At 39.2% G+C, this 22,046-nt stretch overlaps 1 protein-coding gene across 1 annotated transcript in view; it reads right to left on the bottom strand.

The window, feature by feature from the left end:
- The window catches only part of LOC141017035 (netrin-G1-like), a 61,241-nt gene that overhangs the window by 18,519 nt on the left and 20,676 nt on the right, over positions 1-22,046 (bottom strand). The window contains exon 2 of the mRNA XM_073491655.1: positions 16,207-16,850. Coding sequence (XP_073347756.1) covers positions 16,207-16,850 — 644 coding nt within the window. The remainder of the gene's footprint in view (positions 1-16,206; positions 16,851-22,046) is intronic.

Below are 22,046 nucleotides of genomic sequence, written 5' to 3'. Positions count from 1 at the left end.
GCCGGAAAGGTCAGTGTAGAAAAAGAAAACAATTTGTTGAACAATTTTCAAAGTCTGATTAAACATTTAAAAATCTCTCCTGTGTTTAAGACTTATGAAAAAGTAAATAATTAGTCTTTTAAAAATGTATCTACCTCCTTTTTTGGGTGGTTGGCTTTTGTTTTGTTGATTTTTTCTTTTATCATATTTTTTGTATATTTTTGTTATCATTGCTGCTTATGATAATGCTACTGTGCTATCTTTTTGTACTTCGAATAGACCAACACTTTTGCATTTAGAGTTGACTTGAGGCTCCATCTAATTATGAATGTTGTCGTGACCTTCTTAGTTTTAAATTACTTCTTTAATCCTCACACTGGAAAAAAAGAGAAGAAGACATTTTTGCTGCGCTTGGTGAATAATGTGATACAGATTCTGGTTTTAATTCTGACTAAATACATTTGCATGCTAAATGTAACTAAGAACAAATCTCTAGAGCGAAGTAAGGTGGGGCGAGGGTCTAGTTTATGTCGACATTCTGGAGCAGACGGCAGCAGTGCCCTGTGTCTTCTCCTCTGGCTGCTGCCTAACCTTGGTTTCTCCTGGCTCTTTGGCACCGTGGTGACAGGCTCACAATGTCTTACACAGCTTTTCTTACTTGTGACAGCTTCTAGCATCTGTGCTTCAAGACAAGAGAGGAGCACAGAACTTGTTAAAAAGAACCTCAAAGTAGAAGAGCCTGAGATGACAGGGAATCTTTCTTTTTTTTTTTGTCGTTGAGTATTTTCAAGTTGAACCTTACAAAGACTTCCCTTAAAAATCCCATTAAAGTGACTGATTTCATAAAGTTTAACTTTTGCTTGAGATAAACAACTGTAAATGTGTTTCTGTTTTTGGCCACATTTAGAAAAAATTACACATTTATCTGCATACATCTCTGAGGTAAATACTGAAGACTAAAGGATGTGATATAACAACCGTGTTGCATTACCTCTCAGACAGATTGCCAACAGATTACAGTGAACTCAGTGTCAAGCTATTCAGCCATGTAAATGTTTGTTTCTAAAAGCCATAATGAGTCTGTAGAAAGAGCAGATAAAAAATGTCACAGAATTAAAGTTAGTGGTAAGTGATTTCTTGTTCATCAAGGCAATCCAGTAGAAACATCCTTTTTGGAAAAAAAGGGTGAAAAAACTGTGGAGCTATTAAAGCTTTTAAAACTTTTCACAGTCTGAGTCCCATGATACTTAGCTTGAATTATGGGTGCAACCTCAGGTCATTCCTTTCATTGAACTGGTTTCTTTGAGAACAAATGGTATCACACAGACAGTGTTCGCTGGTGTCGCATTTAAAAATAACTTGTTATATACCAAGATTACTGCCATTAAAAAGTAACTCGCTATGTTACAGTATTACCCACTGAGGAAAGGGACTTATTACAGTAGTTTTGCATTCGCAAAAAGGTTTTAATATTTGGTATGGTGGGAATTTTCAGGGGTGGAAGTAACTTATTACATTTACTCCAATTACTATAATGAAGTCATGTTTTGGGGTACTTTTATGAGTATGTTTTCTAGTCAGTAATTTTACTTGTAATGAAGAATACATTCAAGCATGTAATCTACTCAGTTAGACCACTGAGCAGAACAGAACAGGAGTTGGGAGTGATTTAGAGCGAAGATTTGGAGAATCAGAAACCCCTTTGAGTGAATGCCTGCTATCGATAATGCATCAAACATCAACGGTTAAAAAGTAACTAATGCGTATTTATTTTAATACCAGTAGTTTTACTTGTAACTGAGTAATATTTCAGTAATGTAACTGTTCTTGTACTTGAGTAAAGATCCAGTACTCTTTCCACCACTGGGTATTTTCTTTTATTGTTTTACAAAAGGTAACTTTGCAACTGTTACTTTGTAGCCAGGATCTAAATATCTGACAGAACAATAATGTTTCTTTTCTTTGTGTTTAACTATTCAAAACTATTCATTCTAGCAAAGTATTTAGTATTACAGTGACAAAATAAGCTACTTTATTGGCTCCATTACTACTGATGATAAAGTTCTGTTAACTGCACATTAATCTTACATAGTTTGTTACTGCTATCTGAAACGTCTTTAGATTTTTCTTCCGATCCCTTGGTAGTAGAAATGAAATATAGATTGGTTACTCCCACATCTATATTTCTCCTAAATCTCTAAGAAAAGTGAAGAAACCTGTAGCAAGGGCTGACTCTCGTCAATGAAAGGAATAACCGGAAGCTGTGCCTATAATTCATAAAACAACACACAAGTTATCATGGGGCCAGAAAGGTGAAATAATTCAATAGACATCTTCCTTCACATCTTGCTTTTGATGCCCGACAAGTCCACCCACACAGCTGTTTTCACTTATCTGTGTAATTAGACCTCTAAAGACATTGTGGGTGTGTACAGAGTGTGTGTGATTGACATCTCCCTCAGGCTACTCTCTTGTTGTACCTGTTAAGGTGGGGCAAATTACACCATTTACATTGATATGGGCTCCTCTTCACAGGAGACAATAGGCCTGTTTGAGATGAACTGTGCACGGAAAGTGGATGAGAGCTGGCAGAAACAGCAGTGGGCAGAGACAAAAAGCTGCAATTAAGTTTGAGCTTTGAGGAAGTCAGGCGATCTGTGATTTCTGTTCATTTTTCAACCTCAATTTACTTGAATTCCCACACAATCACAAGTTTGCTGCTTTATTTAAATGTCAAATTAAGACTGTCAGTGCTTAACATTCTACTTAGCAGAAGTTTTATGTGTTGCAACAGTTAAATCAGTCCAATGTTAATACAGAATAGACTACAACTTCGATATATTGTATGTAATACTATAGTTAACATGAATGATTTGAATCTCTGATTACTAAATGTCACCATCAGCCACACATTTATTAATGTTATGTTATATTTATAGGTATTCCGTTAAAATCAGATGAATAAAATCAAAATCTCTCCAATTCAACAAAAATGGAGGGTTTCTATGAAACGACTGATTGTTGACTCTTTGAATAGCTAGGTGTTTCCCATCATGCACTGCGTCTTGCGCTTGGCGGGGACGGACAGCGGAGCTTAGCTCTTGAAACTGCATCCACCTCGCTGTCATGTGATTATAATCAACCATGCGTGCATGATGTCATGAGTCCCGATCAAGTTGGACACATATTTAACCGGCATGGACTGTGCAGCGATCGATTCTGCGCAGGCCTGGCTCATCTCAAATGAGACAGTTTTCACACATTCGAGTCGTGTAAATATTAAACTTAATGATGGCTGAATTTATTTAAGCTGTTTTGGTTTACGGGTTCTGGTAAGTTTTCCATCAGCCTGTTTTTATGTGTTTTCATTCAGCATGAATAAAACAAACACCAGAAGTAGGAATTTTTTTGGAAAGTCGGTTAAAATTTGCGCTGCATTTGGATGGAAACTTGTCTACTGTCATGGCTTCCTGGGACACTTGAATAGAACAGGACCATCGTTATTGTTACTAACACCTGTTCTTTTCCTACTCTGACAAGTCCGAATGAAAAACAAAAAAAGGCTTTTGATGGATTGAACTTGGTAACTTTAATCATTCCTTCCCACCTGAGCTGAGTTGCAATAAGTCAGAATAACTGAAAACACCTGGGTTCGTGTTTGCAGACTATATTGGCATTAAAAAAAGAAGAGCATTGATAGATGTTTCAGTTCAAAGTGAGCTAAATTTAGATGAAGAGTTGTTTTGACATCTTGGATATATATAACCATCGTTCAAACTGCATTTCAGTGCCTACATTTGAGTTCAAGTAAAGTCCTTGAAATCCTGTTGAAACAGACTGAATGTGATACCTAGATTCCTCCAAAAAGTTTGCACAAGCAATGATGTGATTGACCTAAATGATTGTTTGGACCTGTGGTAGGTTACAAATCTGAGACTTAAAGGGCCAGGTGATACACTGATGAGAAAAATGTCTGTCTCTTTTATTCTCCTGCGAATATTTATGCAGGGTTTTTATAAAAACAGTGATACAGTATTTTCGTACTTTACTTCTTTCTTTTTCCTTCAGAGATTTAACCCATGAACGCCACACTGACCGATAAGACTGAGTGAGCAAACCACTCTCCCTCAGCTCTGCATCTCACCTCAAGTCGCCCATGGTCAGAACCTGTAATGCACCTCCATGCTGTATAAATACATACTGAGGTTTCCTGAAACTTCCCTCGACAAGACACTTGGAGAACCTCACATATCCTGAACCAGTGATAGCTCTGACAGATATGGACAGATCAAGGCTGGTGAGTGAAACTTTGGCCTTGCTGAAAGTTTTAGATGAATGTCAATGTGTTACCTGGACAAACTATAATAACCTGCCCAACACCTTACGGGGAAAGAGAGGATGTTTGATGTCTTTTACATGAGAGGAATGAAGGCTGTGATACATGTGAGCTACACAGAGAACAAAATGGGAGAATTTCATTTAAAAATCAGGAACATGGTCCTGTTTCTGTTGCGTTTTCTAGCTCTTGGATCCTGTTTCTTATTGTCCTTTCCTTCACTGACACAGATGTCAAACATTATTATATTTTATACAATATTTGACAATCTTCCACTCTGTTATTGGCAAAATTATATTAAATGATTTTTAAATAGAATTATTATTCTTGGTGCTGAAGAGGAAGGAAATCTTGGTGTAATCACTGGCTCAGACATACACTTTGATACTAAATCAGCCTACTATCACCTTAAGAAGTATCAAAAAATATACCGTATGTCTCAGCAGGATTTAGAAAAACTGCCTGTCACTGCCGTTTATCTGTGCTACCACTGTAACGGTGTCTTAAAAGGGTGATCAGATGAAAATGGGCGTAATTTGGACAGGTCAAAAGTCAACTCTTAAATTACGGATGATCACCAGGTCCCTGGATATCTGGCTCCATGTCAGCAATGACTGGCTTAATTCAATAATAATAATACTTTAAGTAGGATTCAAGCTGCAGAGCTGGCTGCAGGGTGACACCCAAAAAGTGTTTCACAACGTTCAGTATTTAATGTTTAATTAAGCTACAACTAATCAAATCACGTAGACCTTAGTATTTGGAAATAACATTTACAGAACATTAAATATAACAATTAAATAACTAAAATATGAATGTATGACCTGTTGTTGAAAGATGACACAAATAAATTGGAAAGTTTCATGTTGGAAAATATATTCAAGGTTAATTGGTTTGCTCAACTGTGTTTACTCTTTTGGAGTAAATGAAATCATTCATGTTTACTCAGATGAATAATACAGCTTGAATATTTTGATCTACAAATAAATATGGAATGAAAAAAGTTGAAAGGATGTTTGCTGTAATGTACAACCTCATCTGGTTAGAATTTTTAGTTTCATCCAGGCTGCCTTCAGCAAACTCCACAACGCAACGTCTCAGGGAAAGAAAAGACAAAAGTCGACCTCAACGAAAACAATTTGAGCAGGAACAAGGCGACTGAAGGTAACATAATGACTTTGACAGTGTTACTTTACATTGACTGCTTCCTTTTACGTTTCAAATGGCACTGAACTTTTTCATGAGGAGAGGAGGGGAGTCACAGAGTCACCTCATTACACCAGCCTGTGTCACCGTGAAATTGAGGAGTCCGATTAGGCTTGTTTTCGTCGCTCTGTGCTGTGGCCAATTTTGTCATTCTTCGGGGTGTAATGTAATACATCTCAAGCAAATTGTTTGCGTCCCCCACTGAAATATAAAGTAGCCCCGCCAGGGCTCCCCAAATTGTTGGAGAAATATTAGGAATGGATCACAAGTTAATTCCCCCTGCTTCAATTTTCTGCCGAGGCGAAATGAAATTTGAATTCGTGTGGCTTGGGCCACTGCCACTGAAAGACTGTGATTTGTTTCAATGACAGGGCCTATTATTGAAGTTGTGCATTGATGTAGGAATACAGTATGGTAATGTCCAACCCCCCCATCCCACCTCAGCCCTCATGGTGGAGGGCCGTCTCATTCATGTGATGTAAGCCGCAGAGACAAGGAGGAAGCCGTGAAGAAATCGGCAGTGGGAAAGACATATTAATATGGAAATCAGAGGCCGGCTGCATGCTCTGTGTACTCTGTGTGTGTGTGGGTGTGTGTGTTTGTGTGTGTGTTTGAGTGTGTGTGAGCAAAGAAGCATGCAAGTGTTGCTTACTGCATGCACTCATCTACTACAGCATGAAGGATGAAAGTACGAATAAAAAATCTGTTTCAGAAAAGTATAAAGTGATACTTTACTGTGATGAGAAAAAACATGCTTTGCCCCTGCATTACTCAAGAAAGGACACACACACACACACACACATATACACAATGTGAACTCTGTCTGTCTGTCTGTCTGTTCCACTGCTGGTAAAGATGATCATACAGTAAGTATAGCAAAGCGGATATGTTGATGAGTTTACTGTTCGTGGCTGCTGTCTCTCCAGAGACAGCTTATGCTGATGCACTTTCTCTCCATATATTATTTACAAAGAAAGCTTGGGCCTTAATGAGCACTAATTAAACGCCGGAGACCGTGAGATGACTGGCAGAAAACATCGCAGCATGTGACAGGCATCTGGTGGAAGATAAGTGAGCAGGCGTTGGCAGAGCCAGCGAGAACCTTGCGGTGGTAGCGAAGTATCGCTGGGGGTCGTGTGAACCTGCACTTGAACCTGACTTTCAAACTCTGTCAATCAAGCTGGCTACAGCTGTCATGGTTCACAGGGCACGGGCTTGGAGGATTGGAAGCGTACTTGTGTGTGTGTACTGTATGTGAGAGGCTGGATAAGAGCCAGTGGGTTTGTGTGTGCATGTGTGTGTGGTTATGTGAAGGGCAAGACTGCAGTGTATCCATTTAAAGGGGCAACAAGGGAGATTTCAGTCCAGTACTGGATAAATTACAGTGTTTGATAGGCTTGATTCAGTGTTTACTTTGGCTTTCAGCCATGTATAAATGTATTTCTTCCCAACTCACCACATTTTAAACTCCTAAATAATGAACAATCCAAGATACCCTCTTCAGTAAACAATTCTGTTAGATCTCTGCTCTTAATAGCAGAGCTGCAACCATATTTTCAAGTGCTTAGTTCATGAAGAATTTCTCCAACGCTGCCACACATCATAAATATTCGTTGGTAATTTTACAGGTCAAGAAATTTCATGGTAAATAGGTGCAATCTATTTCAATTTGGTTTTTATTATTATCCCCAAATTACGACAGTAATTACCTCAAACTGTCAAGTAACTGTCATTACTGTCAAATCCATTGAAAACTACCCCAATATTATTCAATAATAATATTCTAATATTTTTGAATAAGCATTTGATAAATAGCTGGTAATTTTTTTGACAAATTTCCAGGAAACTTTCAACTGGTTTCTGCTTAATTTCTGCTGTGAGTGAGTTGTTGCAGCTTAACTTCCAACTAGTTTTTGTCCAACTTTTGCTTAAAAAAGCATCAAAGCAGCCTTAAAATTTGCATTATAGTGTTAAACCCTCCACCTACCCATAAACTGCACCACTTGTCCCCAAAATAGCTACCGCCTTGCTCGTTCAGTATTTTCAGATCTCTAGAATGTTGACTGAGTTCCAGTCAGGGATAACTCAAAGGACACGATGCGACATCTTTTTGTCACCTTTAGAGATTCAGGTTAAGATCGCTTAAAAACCCCTTACTTAGTGTATACTGCTAACTGTCTGGGCATGATATACAATACAAATAGCGGATCAACAATTTGAACTTTGGCAAATGGCTGATTCTAATAAACAGCAAGCTCCTGACACACTCCTCACCAGACATGAAAAGAAACAGCATCCATCTGAGGCAGCAAACGTCCCCAAAGGGAAAGAAACAGGAACTGCTCAAAGATGAGGGTGAATTTGGGTTCAAAAATCTTTCCATGTGAAAATACTGAAGGAGGAAAAACATGTTCTGGGTTAAAAACCCAGCTACAAAGCTGTTTACACACTGTGAGGCTCTGGATGCTCTGCAGTCTTTGTAGTGGTCGAAGCATCATCTAATTACGTCTCACTCTTTTTAGAGAGCAACAACCTGCAGAAACAGATATACATGCTGTAGTATTTGTGTAAAAACATTACCACGTCGGGGTATGATTGCATTAGCCGAACAAAAGCGGCCTGCACTTAAGACTCACAAGGGATGTGACATCCTGAATTGGGTAATAAATTAAAAATGAGGAAAGCGATCACACACTGCAATCAGCATATGAGAGTGATTTGGTAACATTGTGCTAAATGACACTGCTGGAATAATGACTTCAATTTTTCAAACATGTGTGGCCGCATCTTTATTGGAAAACCAGTCATAAAATTTGTTTTTGATAGGATACAATAATCACAAACTCTGAAATGTTTCCTCCAACTGAACTAAAAATCTTACATCCTTAACATCCTTTACTCAAACACAATCTGCATCCTGCCTTATGAACTCATACTCTTTAGTAGGAAAGAAACACGTAAAGACAGCTCATGATGGAAGGATATTTAAATATCAGTGGCTTAAATGAGGCATATTATAAAGTAGATGATATGGTGTAATTCAATTATACTGCTTTTTCTTGAGTTTCTATATAGGACCATTGAAAAGCACACACTCCAGATATCCTCGCGGTTTAGATCTATGAGTGGGGTGTGATGCCCGTCATGTGAATGCGCTGTGAAGAAGTTACAAATTTAGACTCTTTTTAAGTATGAGACACATTTGAAGTGTGTGCCACTTTTATGAGTTCAGGATTCCCACCGGGAGAGGGAGATCCAGAGTTTCTCTATGGCTGCAGGGGAACATTGGGGAGCATATAATAACACTAAAATGTTTCATATCTTATCATAAACTACAATTCTTTTGTACCAAAATTGCCTTTGAATAACTCTCATGTATACCTCAGAGGGAAGGTTCAGGATTAAATATGTTTTTTGGTCTTTGAAATTTGCTTTTGTTTAACATTTGCCAGTGTGGAAAGTCAGTGGGGAATGAAGTGAATGAAACAACTCTTGTTTAAATTTCTACAAGCCTGCAGTCATGTTAACATGAGATAATCTTACTTCCTTATGTTTTACAAAGCTGCGCTTTCAGTTTTGAGACCTGCCAGTCAAAAATGGCATATTGTTTGAAATGAAAATGAATCAATGTCCTGGTTTTGTGACCAGTAAGGCCCGTCTTTTATTTAAGTAAGCTTTAAAACGCCCTTTGTTTCAGAGTTATAATATCTCCATCTTCTTATATCGCACATCTGTTTCTGACATAACTGGACATGAAACTTGTGGCCTTGTTGTTTTTTTTGGTATTGGTTTCTTTGACGCAATTTTTCAAGGAACAGCAGGGTAAGAAAAAGAAAAAAACAAAGAAGAACAGGAAAAAGGTTCAGGAAAAATAGGAAATGACATGCAGGGATGAGAGAAATAGCACATTAGCACTTATGGATTAGCTGCCTCTCATTCCCAGGCCCCGCTTCAGCCCTGTAGATGTGCAGCTCTGACCGCACAGCCAGCCGGTAGCGGTCATGTCTTAATTAACGAGCAGACATCTGATCAATAAGTGAGGAACGATGGAGAGGGAGACGTAAAAGGTGGGACAGCCTGCACGGTTCAAGGTTTTTGTTTTCCGTTGATGTGGAATAACATTAGAAATCAATAGCAAGGCTAGCCCCGCCACACACTCTGACTCTCCACTCAGAAGGAGGTGGAAAAAAATAATCCCCCTTTCTAGCTGTTCCCTGTGTCTTCTTTTACCCATCACTTTTCTATCACACAGGATCTTTGTAAAAGAAGATTCGTCTCAGCGTTCTCAGATCAATGTGATCCTGAGCTTTGAAAAGCCAGTTTTGTAAACTTGTCCTTTGTAACAATTCTTAGATTATTAAAGAGAAATCTGCCCTGGTTCTTTTGTGCTGTCATGTGTGGCATCTGAAGCTTCCCAGGATCTATTTCTAAAGCAAACGTCATTTACTTTTATTAGTGTGCCTGCTCTGCTTCAACCTGCCTCAGGCATTTTTAGTTTGGGATTTCTTTTCACAATGACTTCCAAGAGTGTGTAGATAACAAGCCGTGTTCATTAAAGATTTGTACGCACAACTTTTGCAAAACAACAAATGAAACAAGTTGATGATGCTGTCTTATTTACTTTAATACATTTGTAGTTTTGTCCCAGACACCCCAAACTGCAAAGAACAAGTGGCGACGAAGGCCGACTGTGTTGCCTCACGTCACCTATGTCTCGGCCAAAGAGTTGCACTTGAACACAGCACGTAGACTTCAGCCGACGGCCATCTCGCGTTTATGTTTTGCACCTGCTTGAGGAGGAAATACCACTCCATACTGCCAGGTAGTCTGTATATGCCATTCAAAAGGGTAAACCTGAAGATTTGGGACTGTGGATATATAAACCATCATGATAATGCGGCATTTTTTGACACCACTCTCAAATGGCACTAGCGAGGAGGCCGAGGTCAAAATTAGGAGCAACTGCACTAAATGGGTGAATTCATGGAAATCAAGGAAGTTAATATTGTAGTTATGACAATAAAGCTGTTTTAGGTTTGGTAAGAGTTAACTTTATTTCATTGTAGGGGCAAGGGGTTAATGGGAGTTCCACTGCAGACACCTACATGTTAAGTTTTAATAGTTCAGAGTTAGATTTCTCCCACTGACAGCACTATTGCAACACCAGACGGACGTAACATGTGTGGTCAGTCTGCATATTTATGTTGCTTCGTCTTTGGGATGGAGAGGGGTGTCGCAGTGAACAGAAGGTTTGCATTAGAAATGTTTTTTGCTAGATATGTGTGACTTAAAAGGAGAAGATAACTGAGCCCTTTTTTCACCATGTTATCTTCACTCTGATCTCTCTGTACTGGCAAAAGAACCCTTTCAACTGAGGAGGTCACTGAGGAAATGACCATAAGTCTTTGCTACAAGACCATCAACCTTTGACTTCCACACCCTTACTTTCCCACTACATCTAGGGCTTCTTCCTTCACTGGTATTAGACATACAGTAAATTGTGAGGTGCAGAATCATCCGATATGAAGGTGTTCCTTGGATACTGGTAAACAAGTAAGTCTTTTACTGCTGATGTTTTAAATTGCTCAAAGTTTTCTGTCATTCAGCTCTGTTGTATCTGGATGTATTCAAAAGTGCCAACTAGCAACCTTATATTAAAACGGTTATTCTCATTCTTTTGAAAAGATTGCGTTCCTAATAGTTCGATTTCAAGGAAGTTAATGTGTTTCATGATCGATTTTTCCTCTTTCTACATTTCTCCAAATTAAATCGCTTATTCATTTGTGACTAATTCTATATTATCTTTTCATCTAAGCAAAGAATTTCTGAATTGTAAAATGAGGCCGAAGTGTTCACAGATCATTGTGGTGATATAATTTGACGTTTCTAAAGCGTGCCGGTATCCATCCATTCAGAGCTCTGACATTCATGAACATATCCGCGGGTTACCTGACGCTGCAAATATTCAGCTGGCTATGAGCGAAAGTTTATCAGCGTTCGTGGAGTATTCTGGGAATTCTCAGACAGGATGGCCATTCTGTGATAAGGCTTTCACATTTGGTTGTAGCCAGAAGGCTGCTGAGGCTGGTGGGAACGCTAATCAGTCTCTCCCCACCCGTCTCCATCACCCTCTTTCAAGTGAGTTACTGATCCACCGCTGGACAGAAATCCTATGTTTATTTTCTTTTCTTTCTCACTGCAAACTTTTGGTGGAAAATTGAATTTGATGCCCAGGGGCAGGATGGAAAATTGGGCAAAATAGCTTATTTCCCCCCATTCAACCTTTTGCCACTCTTTGTAATGAATGGCAAAATAAGATATCTGTGGGAGATGCTATTCTGTGCTGGGTAGCAGGCCTTGCAATTTAGAACTCATCAATTCATGTTTACAGTATGAGTGTGAATATTGGTAGAGTGTGTCTGAATGCAGAACATGTATATCTCTCTCATAGGGCTGAATTGGGAATATCATACACCACGATTGCAAAAAAAATTGTCATGGCATGATCAAGTGCCACATTTGCTCGTTATAACTGCTCATGTTCTGATTTGTTCAGATTTGGCAACCTGGCAACAAATATGATTGTGAATTACTAGATATCTCTGGAAACGTGTGTCATTTAAAGAAAAATCAGTAGCCTGCTCGGAAAGGAAACCTTGTAGATTAAACCATAAATCTACTCATTATTAAACAGGGCAAGGCTAAATTTGGAACCACAGCCTGGCAATTCGGAGTGTCTCCACGTTTCACTGATGTGTCTCCGATGATTACCATTTAATCAGCTGCAAATGCTCTTAATTACAAGATTAGTCTCCTACCAATTAGCCAACGTGCTAATGGTTCTAATCTGCCATTGAAGTCGACTGAATTCTAATTAGGGACTAACTGTTTCAATTCACCCAGGGCCCATCTAATGGGTCATTACCAACCTAGTTATCCTCATATAAACCAACTGCAGCAAGCAACACAGGTCCCATTTGGAGAGCAGCTGTAGAGGCTTTACGACCATCATGTGGGCCATTTCCATGCGTCATGAAACGACAATGTTTCCATTCCCTGGCAATCGCAGAGGCATTCTGATGACTCACTGATGAAACTATTGTACACTGGAGCATTGCAAGCTGCGTTAATGGCATATGCAGAGAAATTCTTCTTCACAAAACGTACTATTTAAAAGTGGTGAACAATGAGCGTTTGACATAAGTGGAACTGTAGTATCTAATGACAAAAGGGTAAAAATGATTTGTATTATGACAAGTGTTTCTCTTTAAAGCTGCACTAATCAATATTTTTAGATTACCAATAGATCAAACAAGTATCTGTAACTTGAAGGGAATTGTTTGTAGTGACAAACCCACTGATTTTTTTCTGCATTTTTGGGTTGTTATTTTGTTTTTTTAGCCTGAAAACATCGTCCGCCTGTATTCCAGCAAAAAAAGCCACTGTACACTAACTGTTCGGCATTGAGTTACAGACAGAAAAGGTTAGAGATTATCTGGTGAACATAGTGGAGCTGCTAAAAAGTCCAGCTTTGCCCTGAGGGGTTGCTGAAGACCAGACCAGAGCTAAACAGAACAGTGAAAACTGGACCTACGCTATCAGATGGCCAGAAACATGACTGTAAGTGAAAGCTAATCTTGCCTTGTGTCTGTTGAAATAAGCGACGGTTTGCTAACAAGTTCGCCAAAGGACTTTACACTGAAAAAAATGCCGCTCCAAAAATAAGTGAAAATAACAATGAATAATATTTTTTCTTGCTTGTAATAAAATTAAAAAAAATCTGTCAATGGAAAAGTGTATGTTGTCTTATATCAAGTGTTATAAGATATTTTTGATGGAAAATTAGACAAAGGCTGATAATATGTCCATGTTGTGTTTACAGTGTGTTCTGCCGCCCCCAAGTGGACAAAAACCACCAAATGCAGCTTTAATATAACTTAGATTATCATCATGTGCTCTCAATTTATCATTCATTTGTTTATTCATTTACTACATGAACATTACTCACATTGCAAACATAGAACTGTGTCTCCTGTTAGAGACTATACAACTTAAAATAGCCACACAGAAGGTTCCCTTCTGAACATACAACTCAAGCTTCCTAAGTAATTATTCATCCAGAGGAACTCAACTAAAATTGAGAACACTTTAGTGAAACGAGCAGCCCTTAAATCACAATATATTGAGTAATAAAACACAAAATTGCCTTCGTCTTCTGTCTTTTCTCTTCAGGGAGAACAGTAAACCCGCCTATAGCTAATGGTGTAATGTGCTTGGATGTAGCACACAAAGATATTTGACTTCTGGCTTGATTCTGCTTCAGTATGGGTCTACATTGTTGACAATGAAAGCTTCCATCATACATTTCTATTTTGTCAATGTATTATATCTTCACTGGCCTTGTTTCTGCTGTCCTCCATGTCCTCTGTATTGTGTGAAGGTGTAAATTTGGCCTAAAATAAAACTGTTATTAAACATTTTATCATGTGATTGCGTTTACAACCTTTTAAGTCATGGTAGGAGCTGATTTTGTCTCTCGTGCCACCGTGAGGTTGATGCTTAAGGTAGTTCAGCTGATGGACAGAGTAGGGAAAACCACCAGATACAATACATCTGCTCACAATTCAGGATACAATGGGAAATGTGTGTTTGAATTGTGGATGCCAATATTGTTGCCAAATTTTACAAAGTTCTGATGTAATGATGTCAAGTCATTTCTATTCATTGCAAGTCACAGTAATCAAAAGAAAGGTTTTATGTTGATATTGAACTGAACTGACTGCAAAACATTTAACCAAAGTAAGTTCAACTTTATGTGCTGCCTGACCCAATAATGGTGATATCATATTATGGGATTATGAGATGTCTGGAATCTTGATGTGTGTCTGCAATAAAAAATTAAGAGAGACATGCATTAAAACTCTTCTCTTTGCCACGGCTCACGGGAGGCAATCTCAGCCCTCTGTCCTTGTCAAGTTAGGGTTATGATAAGTAATTTAGGAGACTACAGTTCAGTATCTGCTCAGGCTGCAGTTTTTTTTTTTGATTCAGACCTATTTTAGGAACAGAAATTTGGGCTAGGGTGAACTTATTCAAGCCACTTTGGGCTTGTAAATACTGAGCAGCCACAGTGTGCAAGAATGAGACTAAAGATAGAAAGACACTGAAGTGTCTTTTCTTTGCATTTTGGAGGCCTAAACATTTGTAATCAGTGATGTAATGTCTCATTGCTTCTATTTGGGTTTTGACTGTGTCAGTTAATGTAGCTGGTCAGCAACATTTTTTATGTCCCTTGGGATATGATTTTTTTTGTGCCAAAACTGGATCATCAGAACAACTCAAAAAAGAGGCAACTTTGACACAAGATACTAAAAAAAAAGAAAGAAAGAAAAAGAAAAAGAAAGAAAGAAAGAAAGAAAGAAAGAAAGAAAGAAAGAAAGAAAAAGGGAAATATTTTCAAGTATTTTTCAGAGACAAACATAGTTTGATTTGTACCGGAGGTGGTAAACCATGTAGCACGAAGATGCCACAGTATGGAGGTTTTCATTCATCTTATCACCTCAGCAGGTGATCTCACTGATGAGTTCTTCCTCTCCACTTGAAGCAGTGCTAATTAGTGTTTGGTGTCTTTGTTTGTAATGAAAACCTGCAAATTGTTTGCAAATGGTTGGGTGCTCCCAGTTAATACTGATGGTCTGTGATAATTATGATACCGTTCCATTAATATTGATATGGCCTTGTCCAGCGCTGAGGACTACAGGTCTTACAGGAATATTTACATAGGCATTCTTTTCCACACATTTATAAGGTGCACTGGTTCTGTTTTAAGAATTTAAATCATTGTGGACGTAGCCACATTTGTACAAGCCTCATTTCTTCTCCCACAATTATTGATAAACGGATGTAGAAACAGCCTTAAACATCTGTTTGCAAATCAATACCTGTTCCTGCTCCACCGCTCATTAGATCTGCCATTAAGAAGAACGATACAGAAGAAAAAGTACAATTCGATTGTGTTGCATCGGTGATGTTCTTCATCCTCAGAGCAGCTCCGACTATTTATACTCATACTCATATACTCATTTACACTCATAAATTTAAGATTTAGATTTTTATGTTCCTCAGAGCGACAGTTTTCAGAACACTGCGCAAACTACTATAAAATATCACAATCATTTAAAAATTTCATCTAATATTTCATATCCACCTCATCATTTCACCTGCAGCAAGGTCGAAAGTAGACTTGAGGTGCACACAGTCTTCTTTTATAAATGTGGAGGAGATGATGTACGAATGTTTTTTGTACATAGACGACACATCATTTACACATCTTGGACTGCTGTTTATACATCGGGGCCAAGAAGTCAAGAAGAAAAATACTTTTCTTCTTCATTTCTTGACAACTGTGCCGCTTCTCACACAAGGTTTACGAGAAAACTACGAAACAAACAAGCATGTAAACCTTTTACAATTTAATGTACTGACAAATTAGCTCTGTGAATATATTATGAGGAGTGATTTGAACTGATTGATTACACCTTAAAGATACACAGTGTTTTCTGGTGGGAGGCACTAAATGAAAACATAACTTATGTTTCCCAGAATACTCTTTTAAAAAGGTTGTAAACTAAAGAAAAGTTTCGATTTAATAGAAAGTAAAAACCAGAAGTATGAAAGGGTCTTACCTGCCCTGCACCTTGATGTCAGAGATGGCGTAGAAGTATCTGGACAGGTTATTCTCATCCACCATGGTGGCTCCAGTGGCTGGCTTCAGCAGCTTAATCCTCAGATCAGTGATGGTGAAGAAGTCCCTCAGGTTCTTGGTGGTATCCAGCTGGCCGTACAGCGAGGCCATGTTGTGTAGCCGAGGCCCGGCAAACAGGGCAAAGCGGTCCTTTATCTCAAAGCGTACCGTCTTGTCGTTCTTCCACACGTAGCCTCGGGAGTAGTCCTCAGTGCAGATGATATCCAGCAGTGTGCGCTGGGTGAGGTCCATGACTGTCTTGGGTTCCATCGTGAAGGCGTCCAGGCAGTCGGTGGCGTAGAACTGGTACGGGGTCCAGGTCCGGCCATAGTCGAGTGACTTTTCCAGGACCATCTGCTCTGGTCGGCCTGACTCAAAGGTCAGAATGATGTCGTCGGTCAGCTCGATGGTTTTGTTCCATGACAGCGTGATGTTCACCTGGAGGGGCTTTGGGTATTTCTTCCATGAGGTGGACTGCCAAAAAGTTGTGGGGTTGCGACCTTCGAAGTCAAACATCAGCTCTGGAGGATGAGCCAGCTCCTCAGTGTTGGCATCACATTCGTTGTTGCACATATAAGGATTCTCCTATGAAAAAAAAAAACATAGATACACATGTGTAAGTGAACATGGCAGTCAGGGTATAACAATGTGTATTGTGCAGGTATTGTATAGGTACAATCTGCAATCACAAATTTAAGTGAGTTGCCCTATGTCAAAGATTTAGCAAGGTTAATTTAGGGACACATACCCATATGATAAACTTAATAATATAGAAAAATGTGCACCCAGTAGCACATTGTTCAAAACTAAATCATGTATTCATAACATTGCAATGCATTTGTTGTATGTTCCCCAATAGCCAATGATGTCCTTTTCCTCAATATCACAAGACAAGTAGCAATGAGCAAAAAGCTTTGATTTTTCTGTCCTTTTTTTCATGTTATGCACAGAAGAAGTTTAATCATTAACATTCAAATAAGTGGACTGTACACTGTTATAGCCTACAGAAGCCAAATCCTTGCAGTATCTAACCATTTAAGAGATGCTCAACTTGTAGACCCATTGAGAGTAAAACAAATGCAAAAACACCTTCACTAATAATACCTTACAGCAAGGTTGTAAAATAAATGTTTCACAATTTGCTGACAAGTGGTTTAGGGCAGAATTTAATTGCTTTTTATGTGTTAGTCTGCGTGAGTTTCCTGTTGGCTTCTTTTTGGATTGTATCAGCTCTCCCTGCTGGCTGAGGAGTTGGTAACTCTCCAGCAAACTACCGGATGAAAGTTTGATCAGAACGGTGGTTAAAACAATTTGAAATGAACGCCAAGGCTGAAAATATCTGAAATTCTTAACGCGCTTGTTTACCTCTGTGCGGGAAGAGTTTTGTACAACAAAACAGACAAATGGTGAAAAAAGTAGGGATAAGCTACAGTCTGTAATTTTAGTAAGGGAAGTAGAGCAATTGAAATGTCAAAAAGGCGGTGTTTTAATATTTAGTTTTGAATAAAATATTCAGAGGAGAAGTGGAATCCTAGAACACTTGTTAGTCATAGAGCGGCTCGCTAAAGCATCTCCCAGGTCCGCTGTTGGTCTACTTTGCCTCGAAAGGTTATTTATTTTTCCTGTGCCGTGTTGATTTGCCATCCTATCGTGATTCCACCACCGTACTCAAGAGCATTTCTATCGCATTCAGGCCAACGTGTATTTTATAATCTAGTAATATTGGCCCTCGAGCTCCAGGAGACACTGACCCTCTCATTAAGATGACACTCTGGATCCCATATTCCCCTTCAGCGGCATTCCTGCCTACACTGCCACCCAAATTGCCAGTGTAATTGATATTCCTGTGTGGTTTTTCAGCCGAGATGGGGATGGAATCCCGATGAGCGTTTCTTATGAAACACGCAAAGGGACATGCATTTTTCATGGGCCTGTGTCTGCTCTGTACCATAGACATCCACTGGAGTCTGGATGTTTGTGCGAGCGTGTTGGTGGGGAGAAAGAGGTGCTCTTGATGTGTTTGTGTTTGTTTGCGAGAGGGATAGAGAGCTCTGAATGTGTTTGTGCTTGTGTGTGCGCATGCAGTATGCATCCGTGTGTGTGTGTGAGTAAATAGCAAAAAGAGAGAGAGAGAGGGAGTGAGAGAGAGAGGTGAAACTGAGCCAGAGAGAGAGAGAGCACAAGACGCACTCCAATTGACATTCCTCTCACCTCTGCTCCAGGAACAATGAGGTTAAGTGCAGATGAGATTCAGATCAACTGTAAAGCGGTTCGATAATCAGCAATCATCCGACACTCTACACGCAAAATTATCTAAAGGTGAGAACAGTGCTATCTGCAACATTACACGCTTATCTCTCCGGTATTGCAGTGCATTCAACACAGACCGGCACTTTGTGGAGTGAAGATCACTGGCAGGAATACTGATAAGCAGACGCCATTATATTTTATTTGAAAAGACCAATGGCTGCTTTTTGTCTTTAAGAGCGAGGACCCAAAATTCCTCTCATGAAAGAAAAACATTATTTGATGCTTCATCTTCGTCACAGGAAAAACAGTATTGTATGACCGGCCTGTTTTTTTAGATACCGATCTTCTCAGTCCATTTTATTTCCTGTGGGACTGTGATATGCTATCAGCGGCCTGCTCGTCAGCTAGAGGCGATAACTATACGGCGAGGTGGAACAAGACAGAGGGATTGTGGGTCACTAGGCCTGCTCGGCTGACTGAGAAGAGCGTTGCGTGATCCAATTAGGAGGGTAATAAGGGTTATGCTGCTAAGACAGAGAGGGAGAAAAGAAGAGAGAGTGGGAGGCAGAGAGATATTGTAAGTGGACCTTTTTGCAGTGTGTTTTTTTTTCTTTTTTTTTTTTTGTAAGGAAGATCTCAGTTGCTAAAAGTATTCTCCTCTCAAGCCCATGCACACCCACACACAAACTCAGAGCCAACATGAAGCTTGAAAGGCCACGCTGTAGCTTGAAAACAGAAGCACAGGGAGGGAGAGATCTGAAAGGGAGAGTTGAGGGGTAATAGGGAGGATGTCTGCTGCCTGAGTTTGGCCACAGGGACAATAAATTGTTCTAGTGTCAACTGTTTGCCAATGATGTGTGCTGAGGATCATTATATTCCCTACTTGTGCTTGAGCAGCCTTGTAGGTCTGCTCCGAGCTCAGACCTTGACCGTGCCTCCGTGTCTTCCAAAACGGGAGCCTTATTCACCGACGATATAAAGAACTCAGACTGCAGCGTCCGGGCTAATGAGAAAAACAATTTCCCGGCTGAACAGTGAGAAACAGAGTAAATAGGAGTTTTAAAGAGAGAGAAATTTGCTTCATCACGCCAGCAGAAGAAGTGTTCAGAGACCAGTGGAAAGCGGTCATAAATTCAATCTATAATCATTCTCTCGACTTCAGGCCTTCAGGGAAGTGATCACTCTAACCAAGGAGCCAGTTCACATACGGAAGTTGGCTGGGGACAAACCTTTCATAAAAGCCCCTTCCATCATTAATAACACTCAATAATGCGCAGGCACTTTTCCAATCTAACATTAAGTGACACGTATAGTATTTACTGTCTCCCAGTAATCCCCTCCACACTGGAATGGTTTCACACAGCCCGGTGACGGCGGAATGATAAGGACTTAGAAAAAGGTCAGGACCTTTAATCGGATTTCCTGTGGTGGTTATTTAACAACAAAAACAGTGCATTATGAAGATCAATACCTTCTGTGGTCATTTAAGACCCAGGGCTTCAGTACTATGCCGGGGGGCAGCTATTGAAAAACAATAAGCCCTCTCAGCTTGATCCTTTACCTGTGATCATGGCTGTGGGAGAGGGAAATAGTCAGCAGAGAATCAGAGAGAAACAAGAGTTTAGTACCAAAATGAGATATCGACCACCTGAAAAAATGTTACCCGTTCTTATAAAAGAAAAGCTGCTATAAAAGCATAACTTAAGCCGTGGATTATTAATGTAGTTAAAGGTTAGTGTCACTTTTAATCAAAATGTTGTGTTTTTATTGTTATCATTAAAGGTCATATTGATCACATTTTTAAGTAGAAAAATCATTTTAGAATAATAAAACATCTACAGAGCTTGTAGACAGGTGCAGAATTAAAGTATCTCTTTGCATTTGAAAACATTATTACGATTGTGAATCAGTGATTTAAAAATTGTTGTCAACCAAGAGTGTTGGTAGCTGCCAGTGTGTGGAAACATAAAAACGTCTGAATCCTACAGAATGCGCCCGGCATACCATTCTGCGCAGAGTTAGATAGCTAGCATGAGCCACATTAATGTTAGCTCGCGTTAGCAACGTTTACGATAGCTCGCATTAGAAACGTTCACATTAGCTAGCTAGCGTTAGCAACAAACAGGCAACCACTTGAGGGGGCAGATGATGCAATGGAAGAGGGGGACGATGGAACGGCACATTTAGTGGCTTAATGTTAAAAACAACACCTTTAATAGACTTACTGTACTTGTAGAATTTAATAATATACATTTAATATGTAATCATTATATGGGCCATATGCCATGCTGCAAAAACTGTTGTAAAATATCTTGTGTGGCTCTGGAGGGGCTTTCTCAGGTCTAAGAAATAACCCTGATGGCATCATAGCTATTTTACTTTAGGCTTGGAGACAAAAAAATTGTAATTCAACATCTATTATAGAAACCTCTCTAATAACATTTTATTCGCCACCAATGTTGGGAAATTAACTTTTGAAGTGTAATGGGTTACAGATAACTATCCTGTGAAAAATGTAATAAGTAACATAACTTCTAATTACTTAAAGTAATGGATATATTTCATTTGAGTACTTCTCTAACAAATCTTTTAAACTAAGTAATAAGACTTAGTATAGCGTAAACATGTAGCCTACTGGACGGGCACCGACAAAAAAAAGACCTAGATTACATCTTGAACATGGATTATTATCCATCAATTTAACCAATCAAATCAAATTTTCATTGACAGACAAGAAGTGTTGTGAATTCAAACAAAAGAACCAATCAAAAACAAAACTTTAGTGCATACTGTCTAATGAATGGACCTGGTTTATAGGTATACAGCCCTTTTAAGCCACCCTAACCTTGATGGCATAGCCCTCAAATGTTTCCCAATCAGCTGCCAACAAACCAACATTTTGATGAGCAACTGTAATTTGATTACACATTTTTTCCTTAGTAACTGAAAACAATTGCATTTATTTTGTAATTTCATTACATCCAGTTACATGTACTAGTTACTCCCCAGAACTGTTCACAATACAAGATGTTTTAAATGCTACATTTCATTTCATTTTATTCTATGTTTGTAAATTTAAAGGATCCAAAGTAGCTCATGTCACAGCAGTCGGACTGTCTTCCTAATCCCACACCTACTGCCATTACATACAATGCTGCGAGGGTTTCTAATGGCCTGTCTCTTATTGGTATTGCTGACATCTCTATTGCCACCAAGGCTGCTGTGTAACCGAGCCCAGCTGGTTTCTATCAATGCTATATGATCCGTCCGGGGGCAGCAGCTTAATGCAGGAGGCCTTAGCAGCAGGTCTGCGGCTGGTCACAGCTAATGATGTCCTGATCTCTGCAGCCTATAAGGTCAATCCAATATCAGGGTGTCACACAGTAGGAGAACAAGAGAACAAGGAAGGGAGAGAGAGCTGGGAATGTGAATCCAAATGTCATTCACTGGATTATAAAGCAATTAGGTCTTCAGATTGTCGTGAAGGCTCAGTGGCTATTTAGATGAAATTTCATGGTTGTGTTCAAGAGT

Source organism: Pagrus major, chromosome 21 (assembly GCF_040436345.1).
Source record: "Pagrus major chromosome 21, Pma_NU_1.0".
Taxonomy (NCBI): Eukaryota; Metazoa; Chordata; class Actinopteri; order Spariformes; family Sparidae; genus Pagrus; species Pagrus major.
The sequence above is the reverse complement of the archived record's forward strand: the minus strand, read 5'-3'. Positions and strand labels throughout refer to the sequence as shown.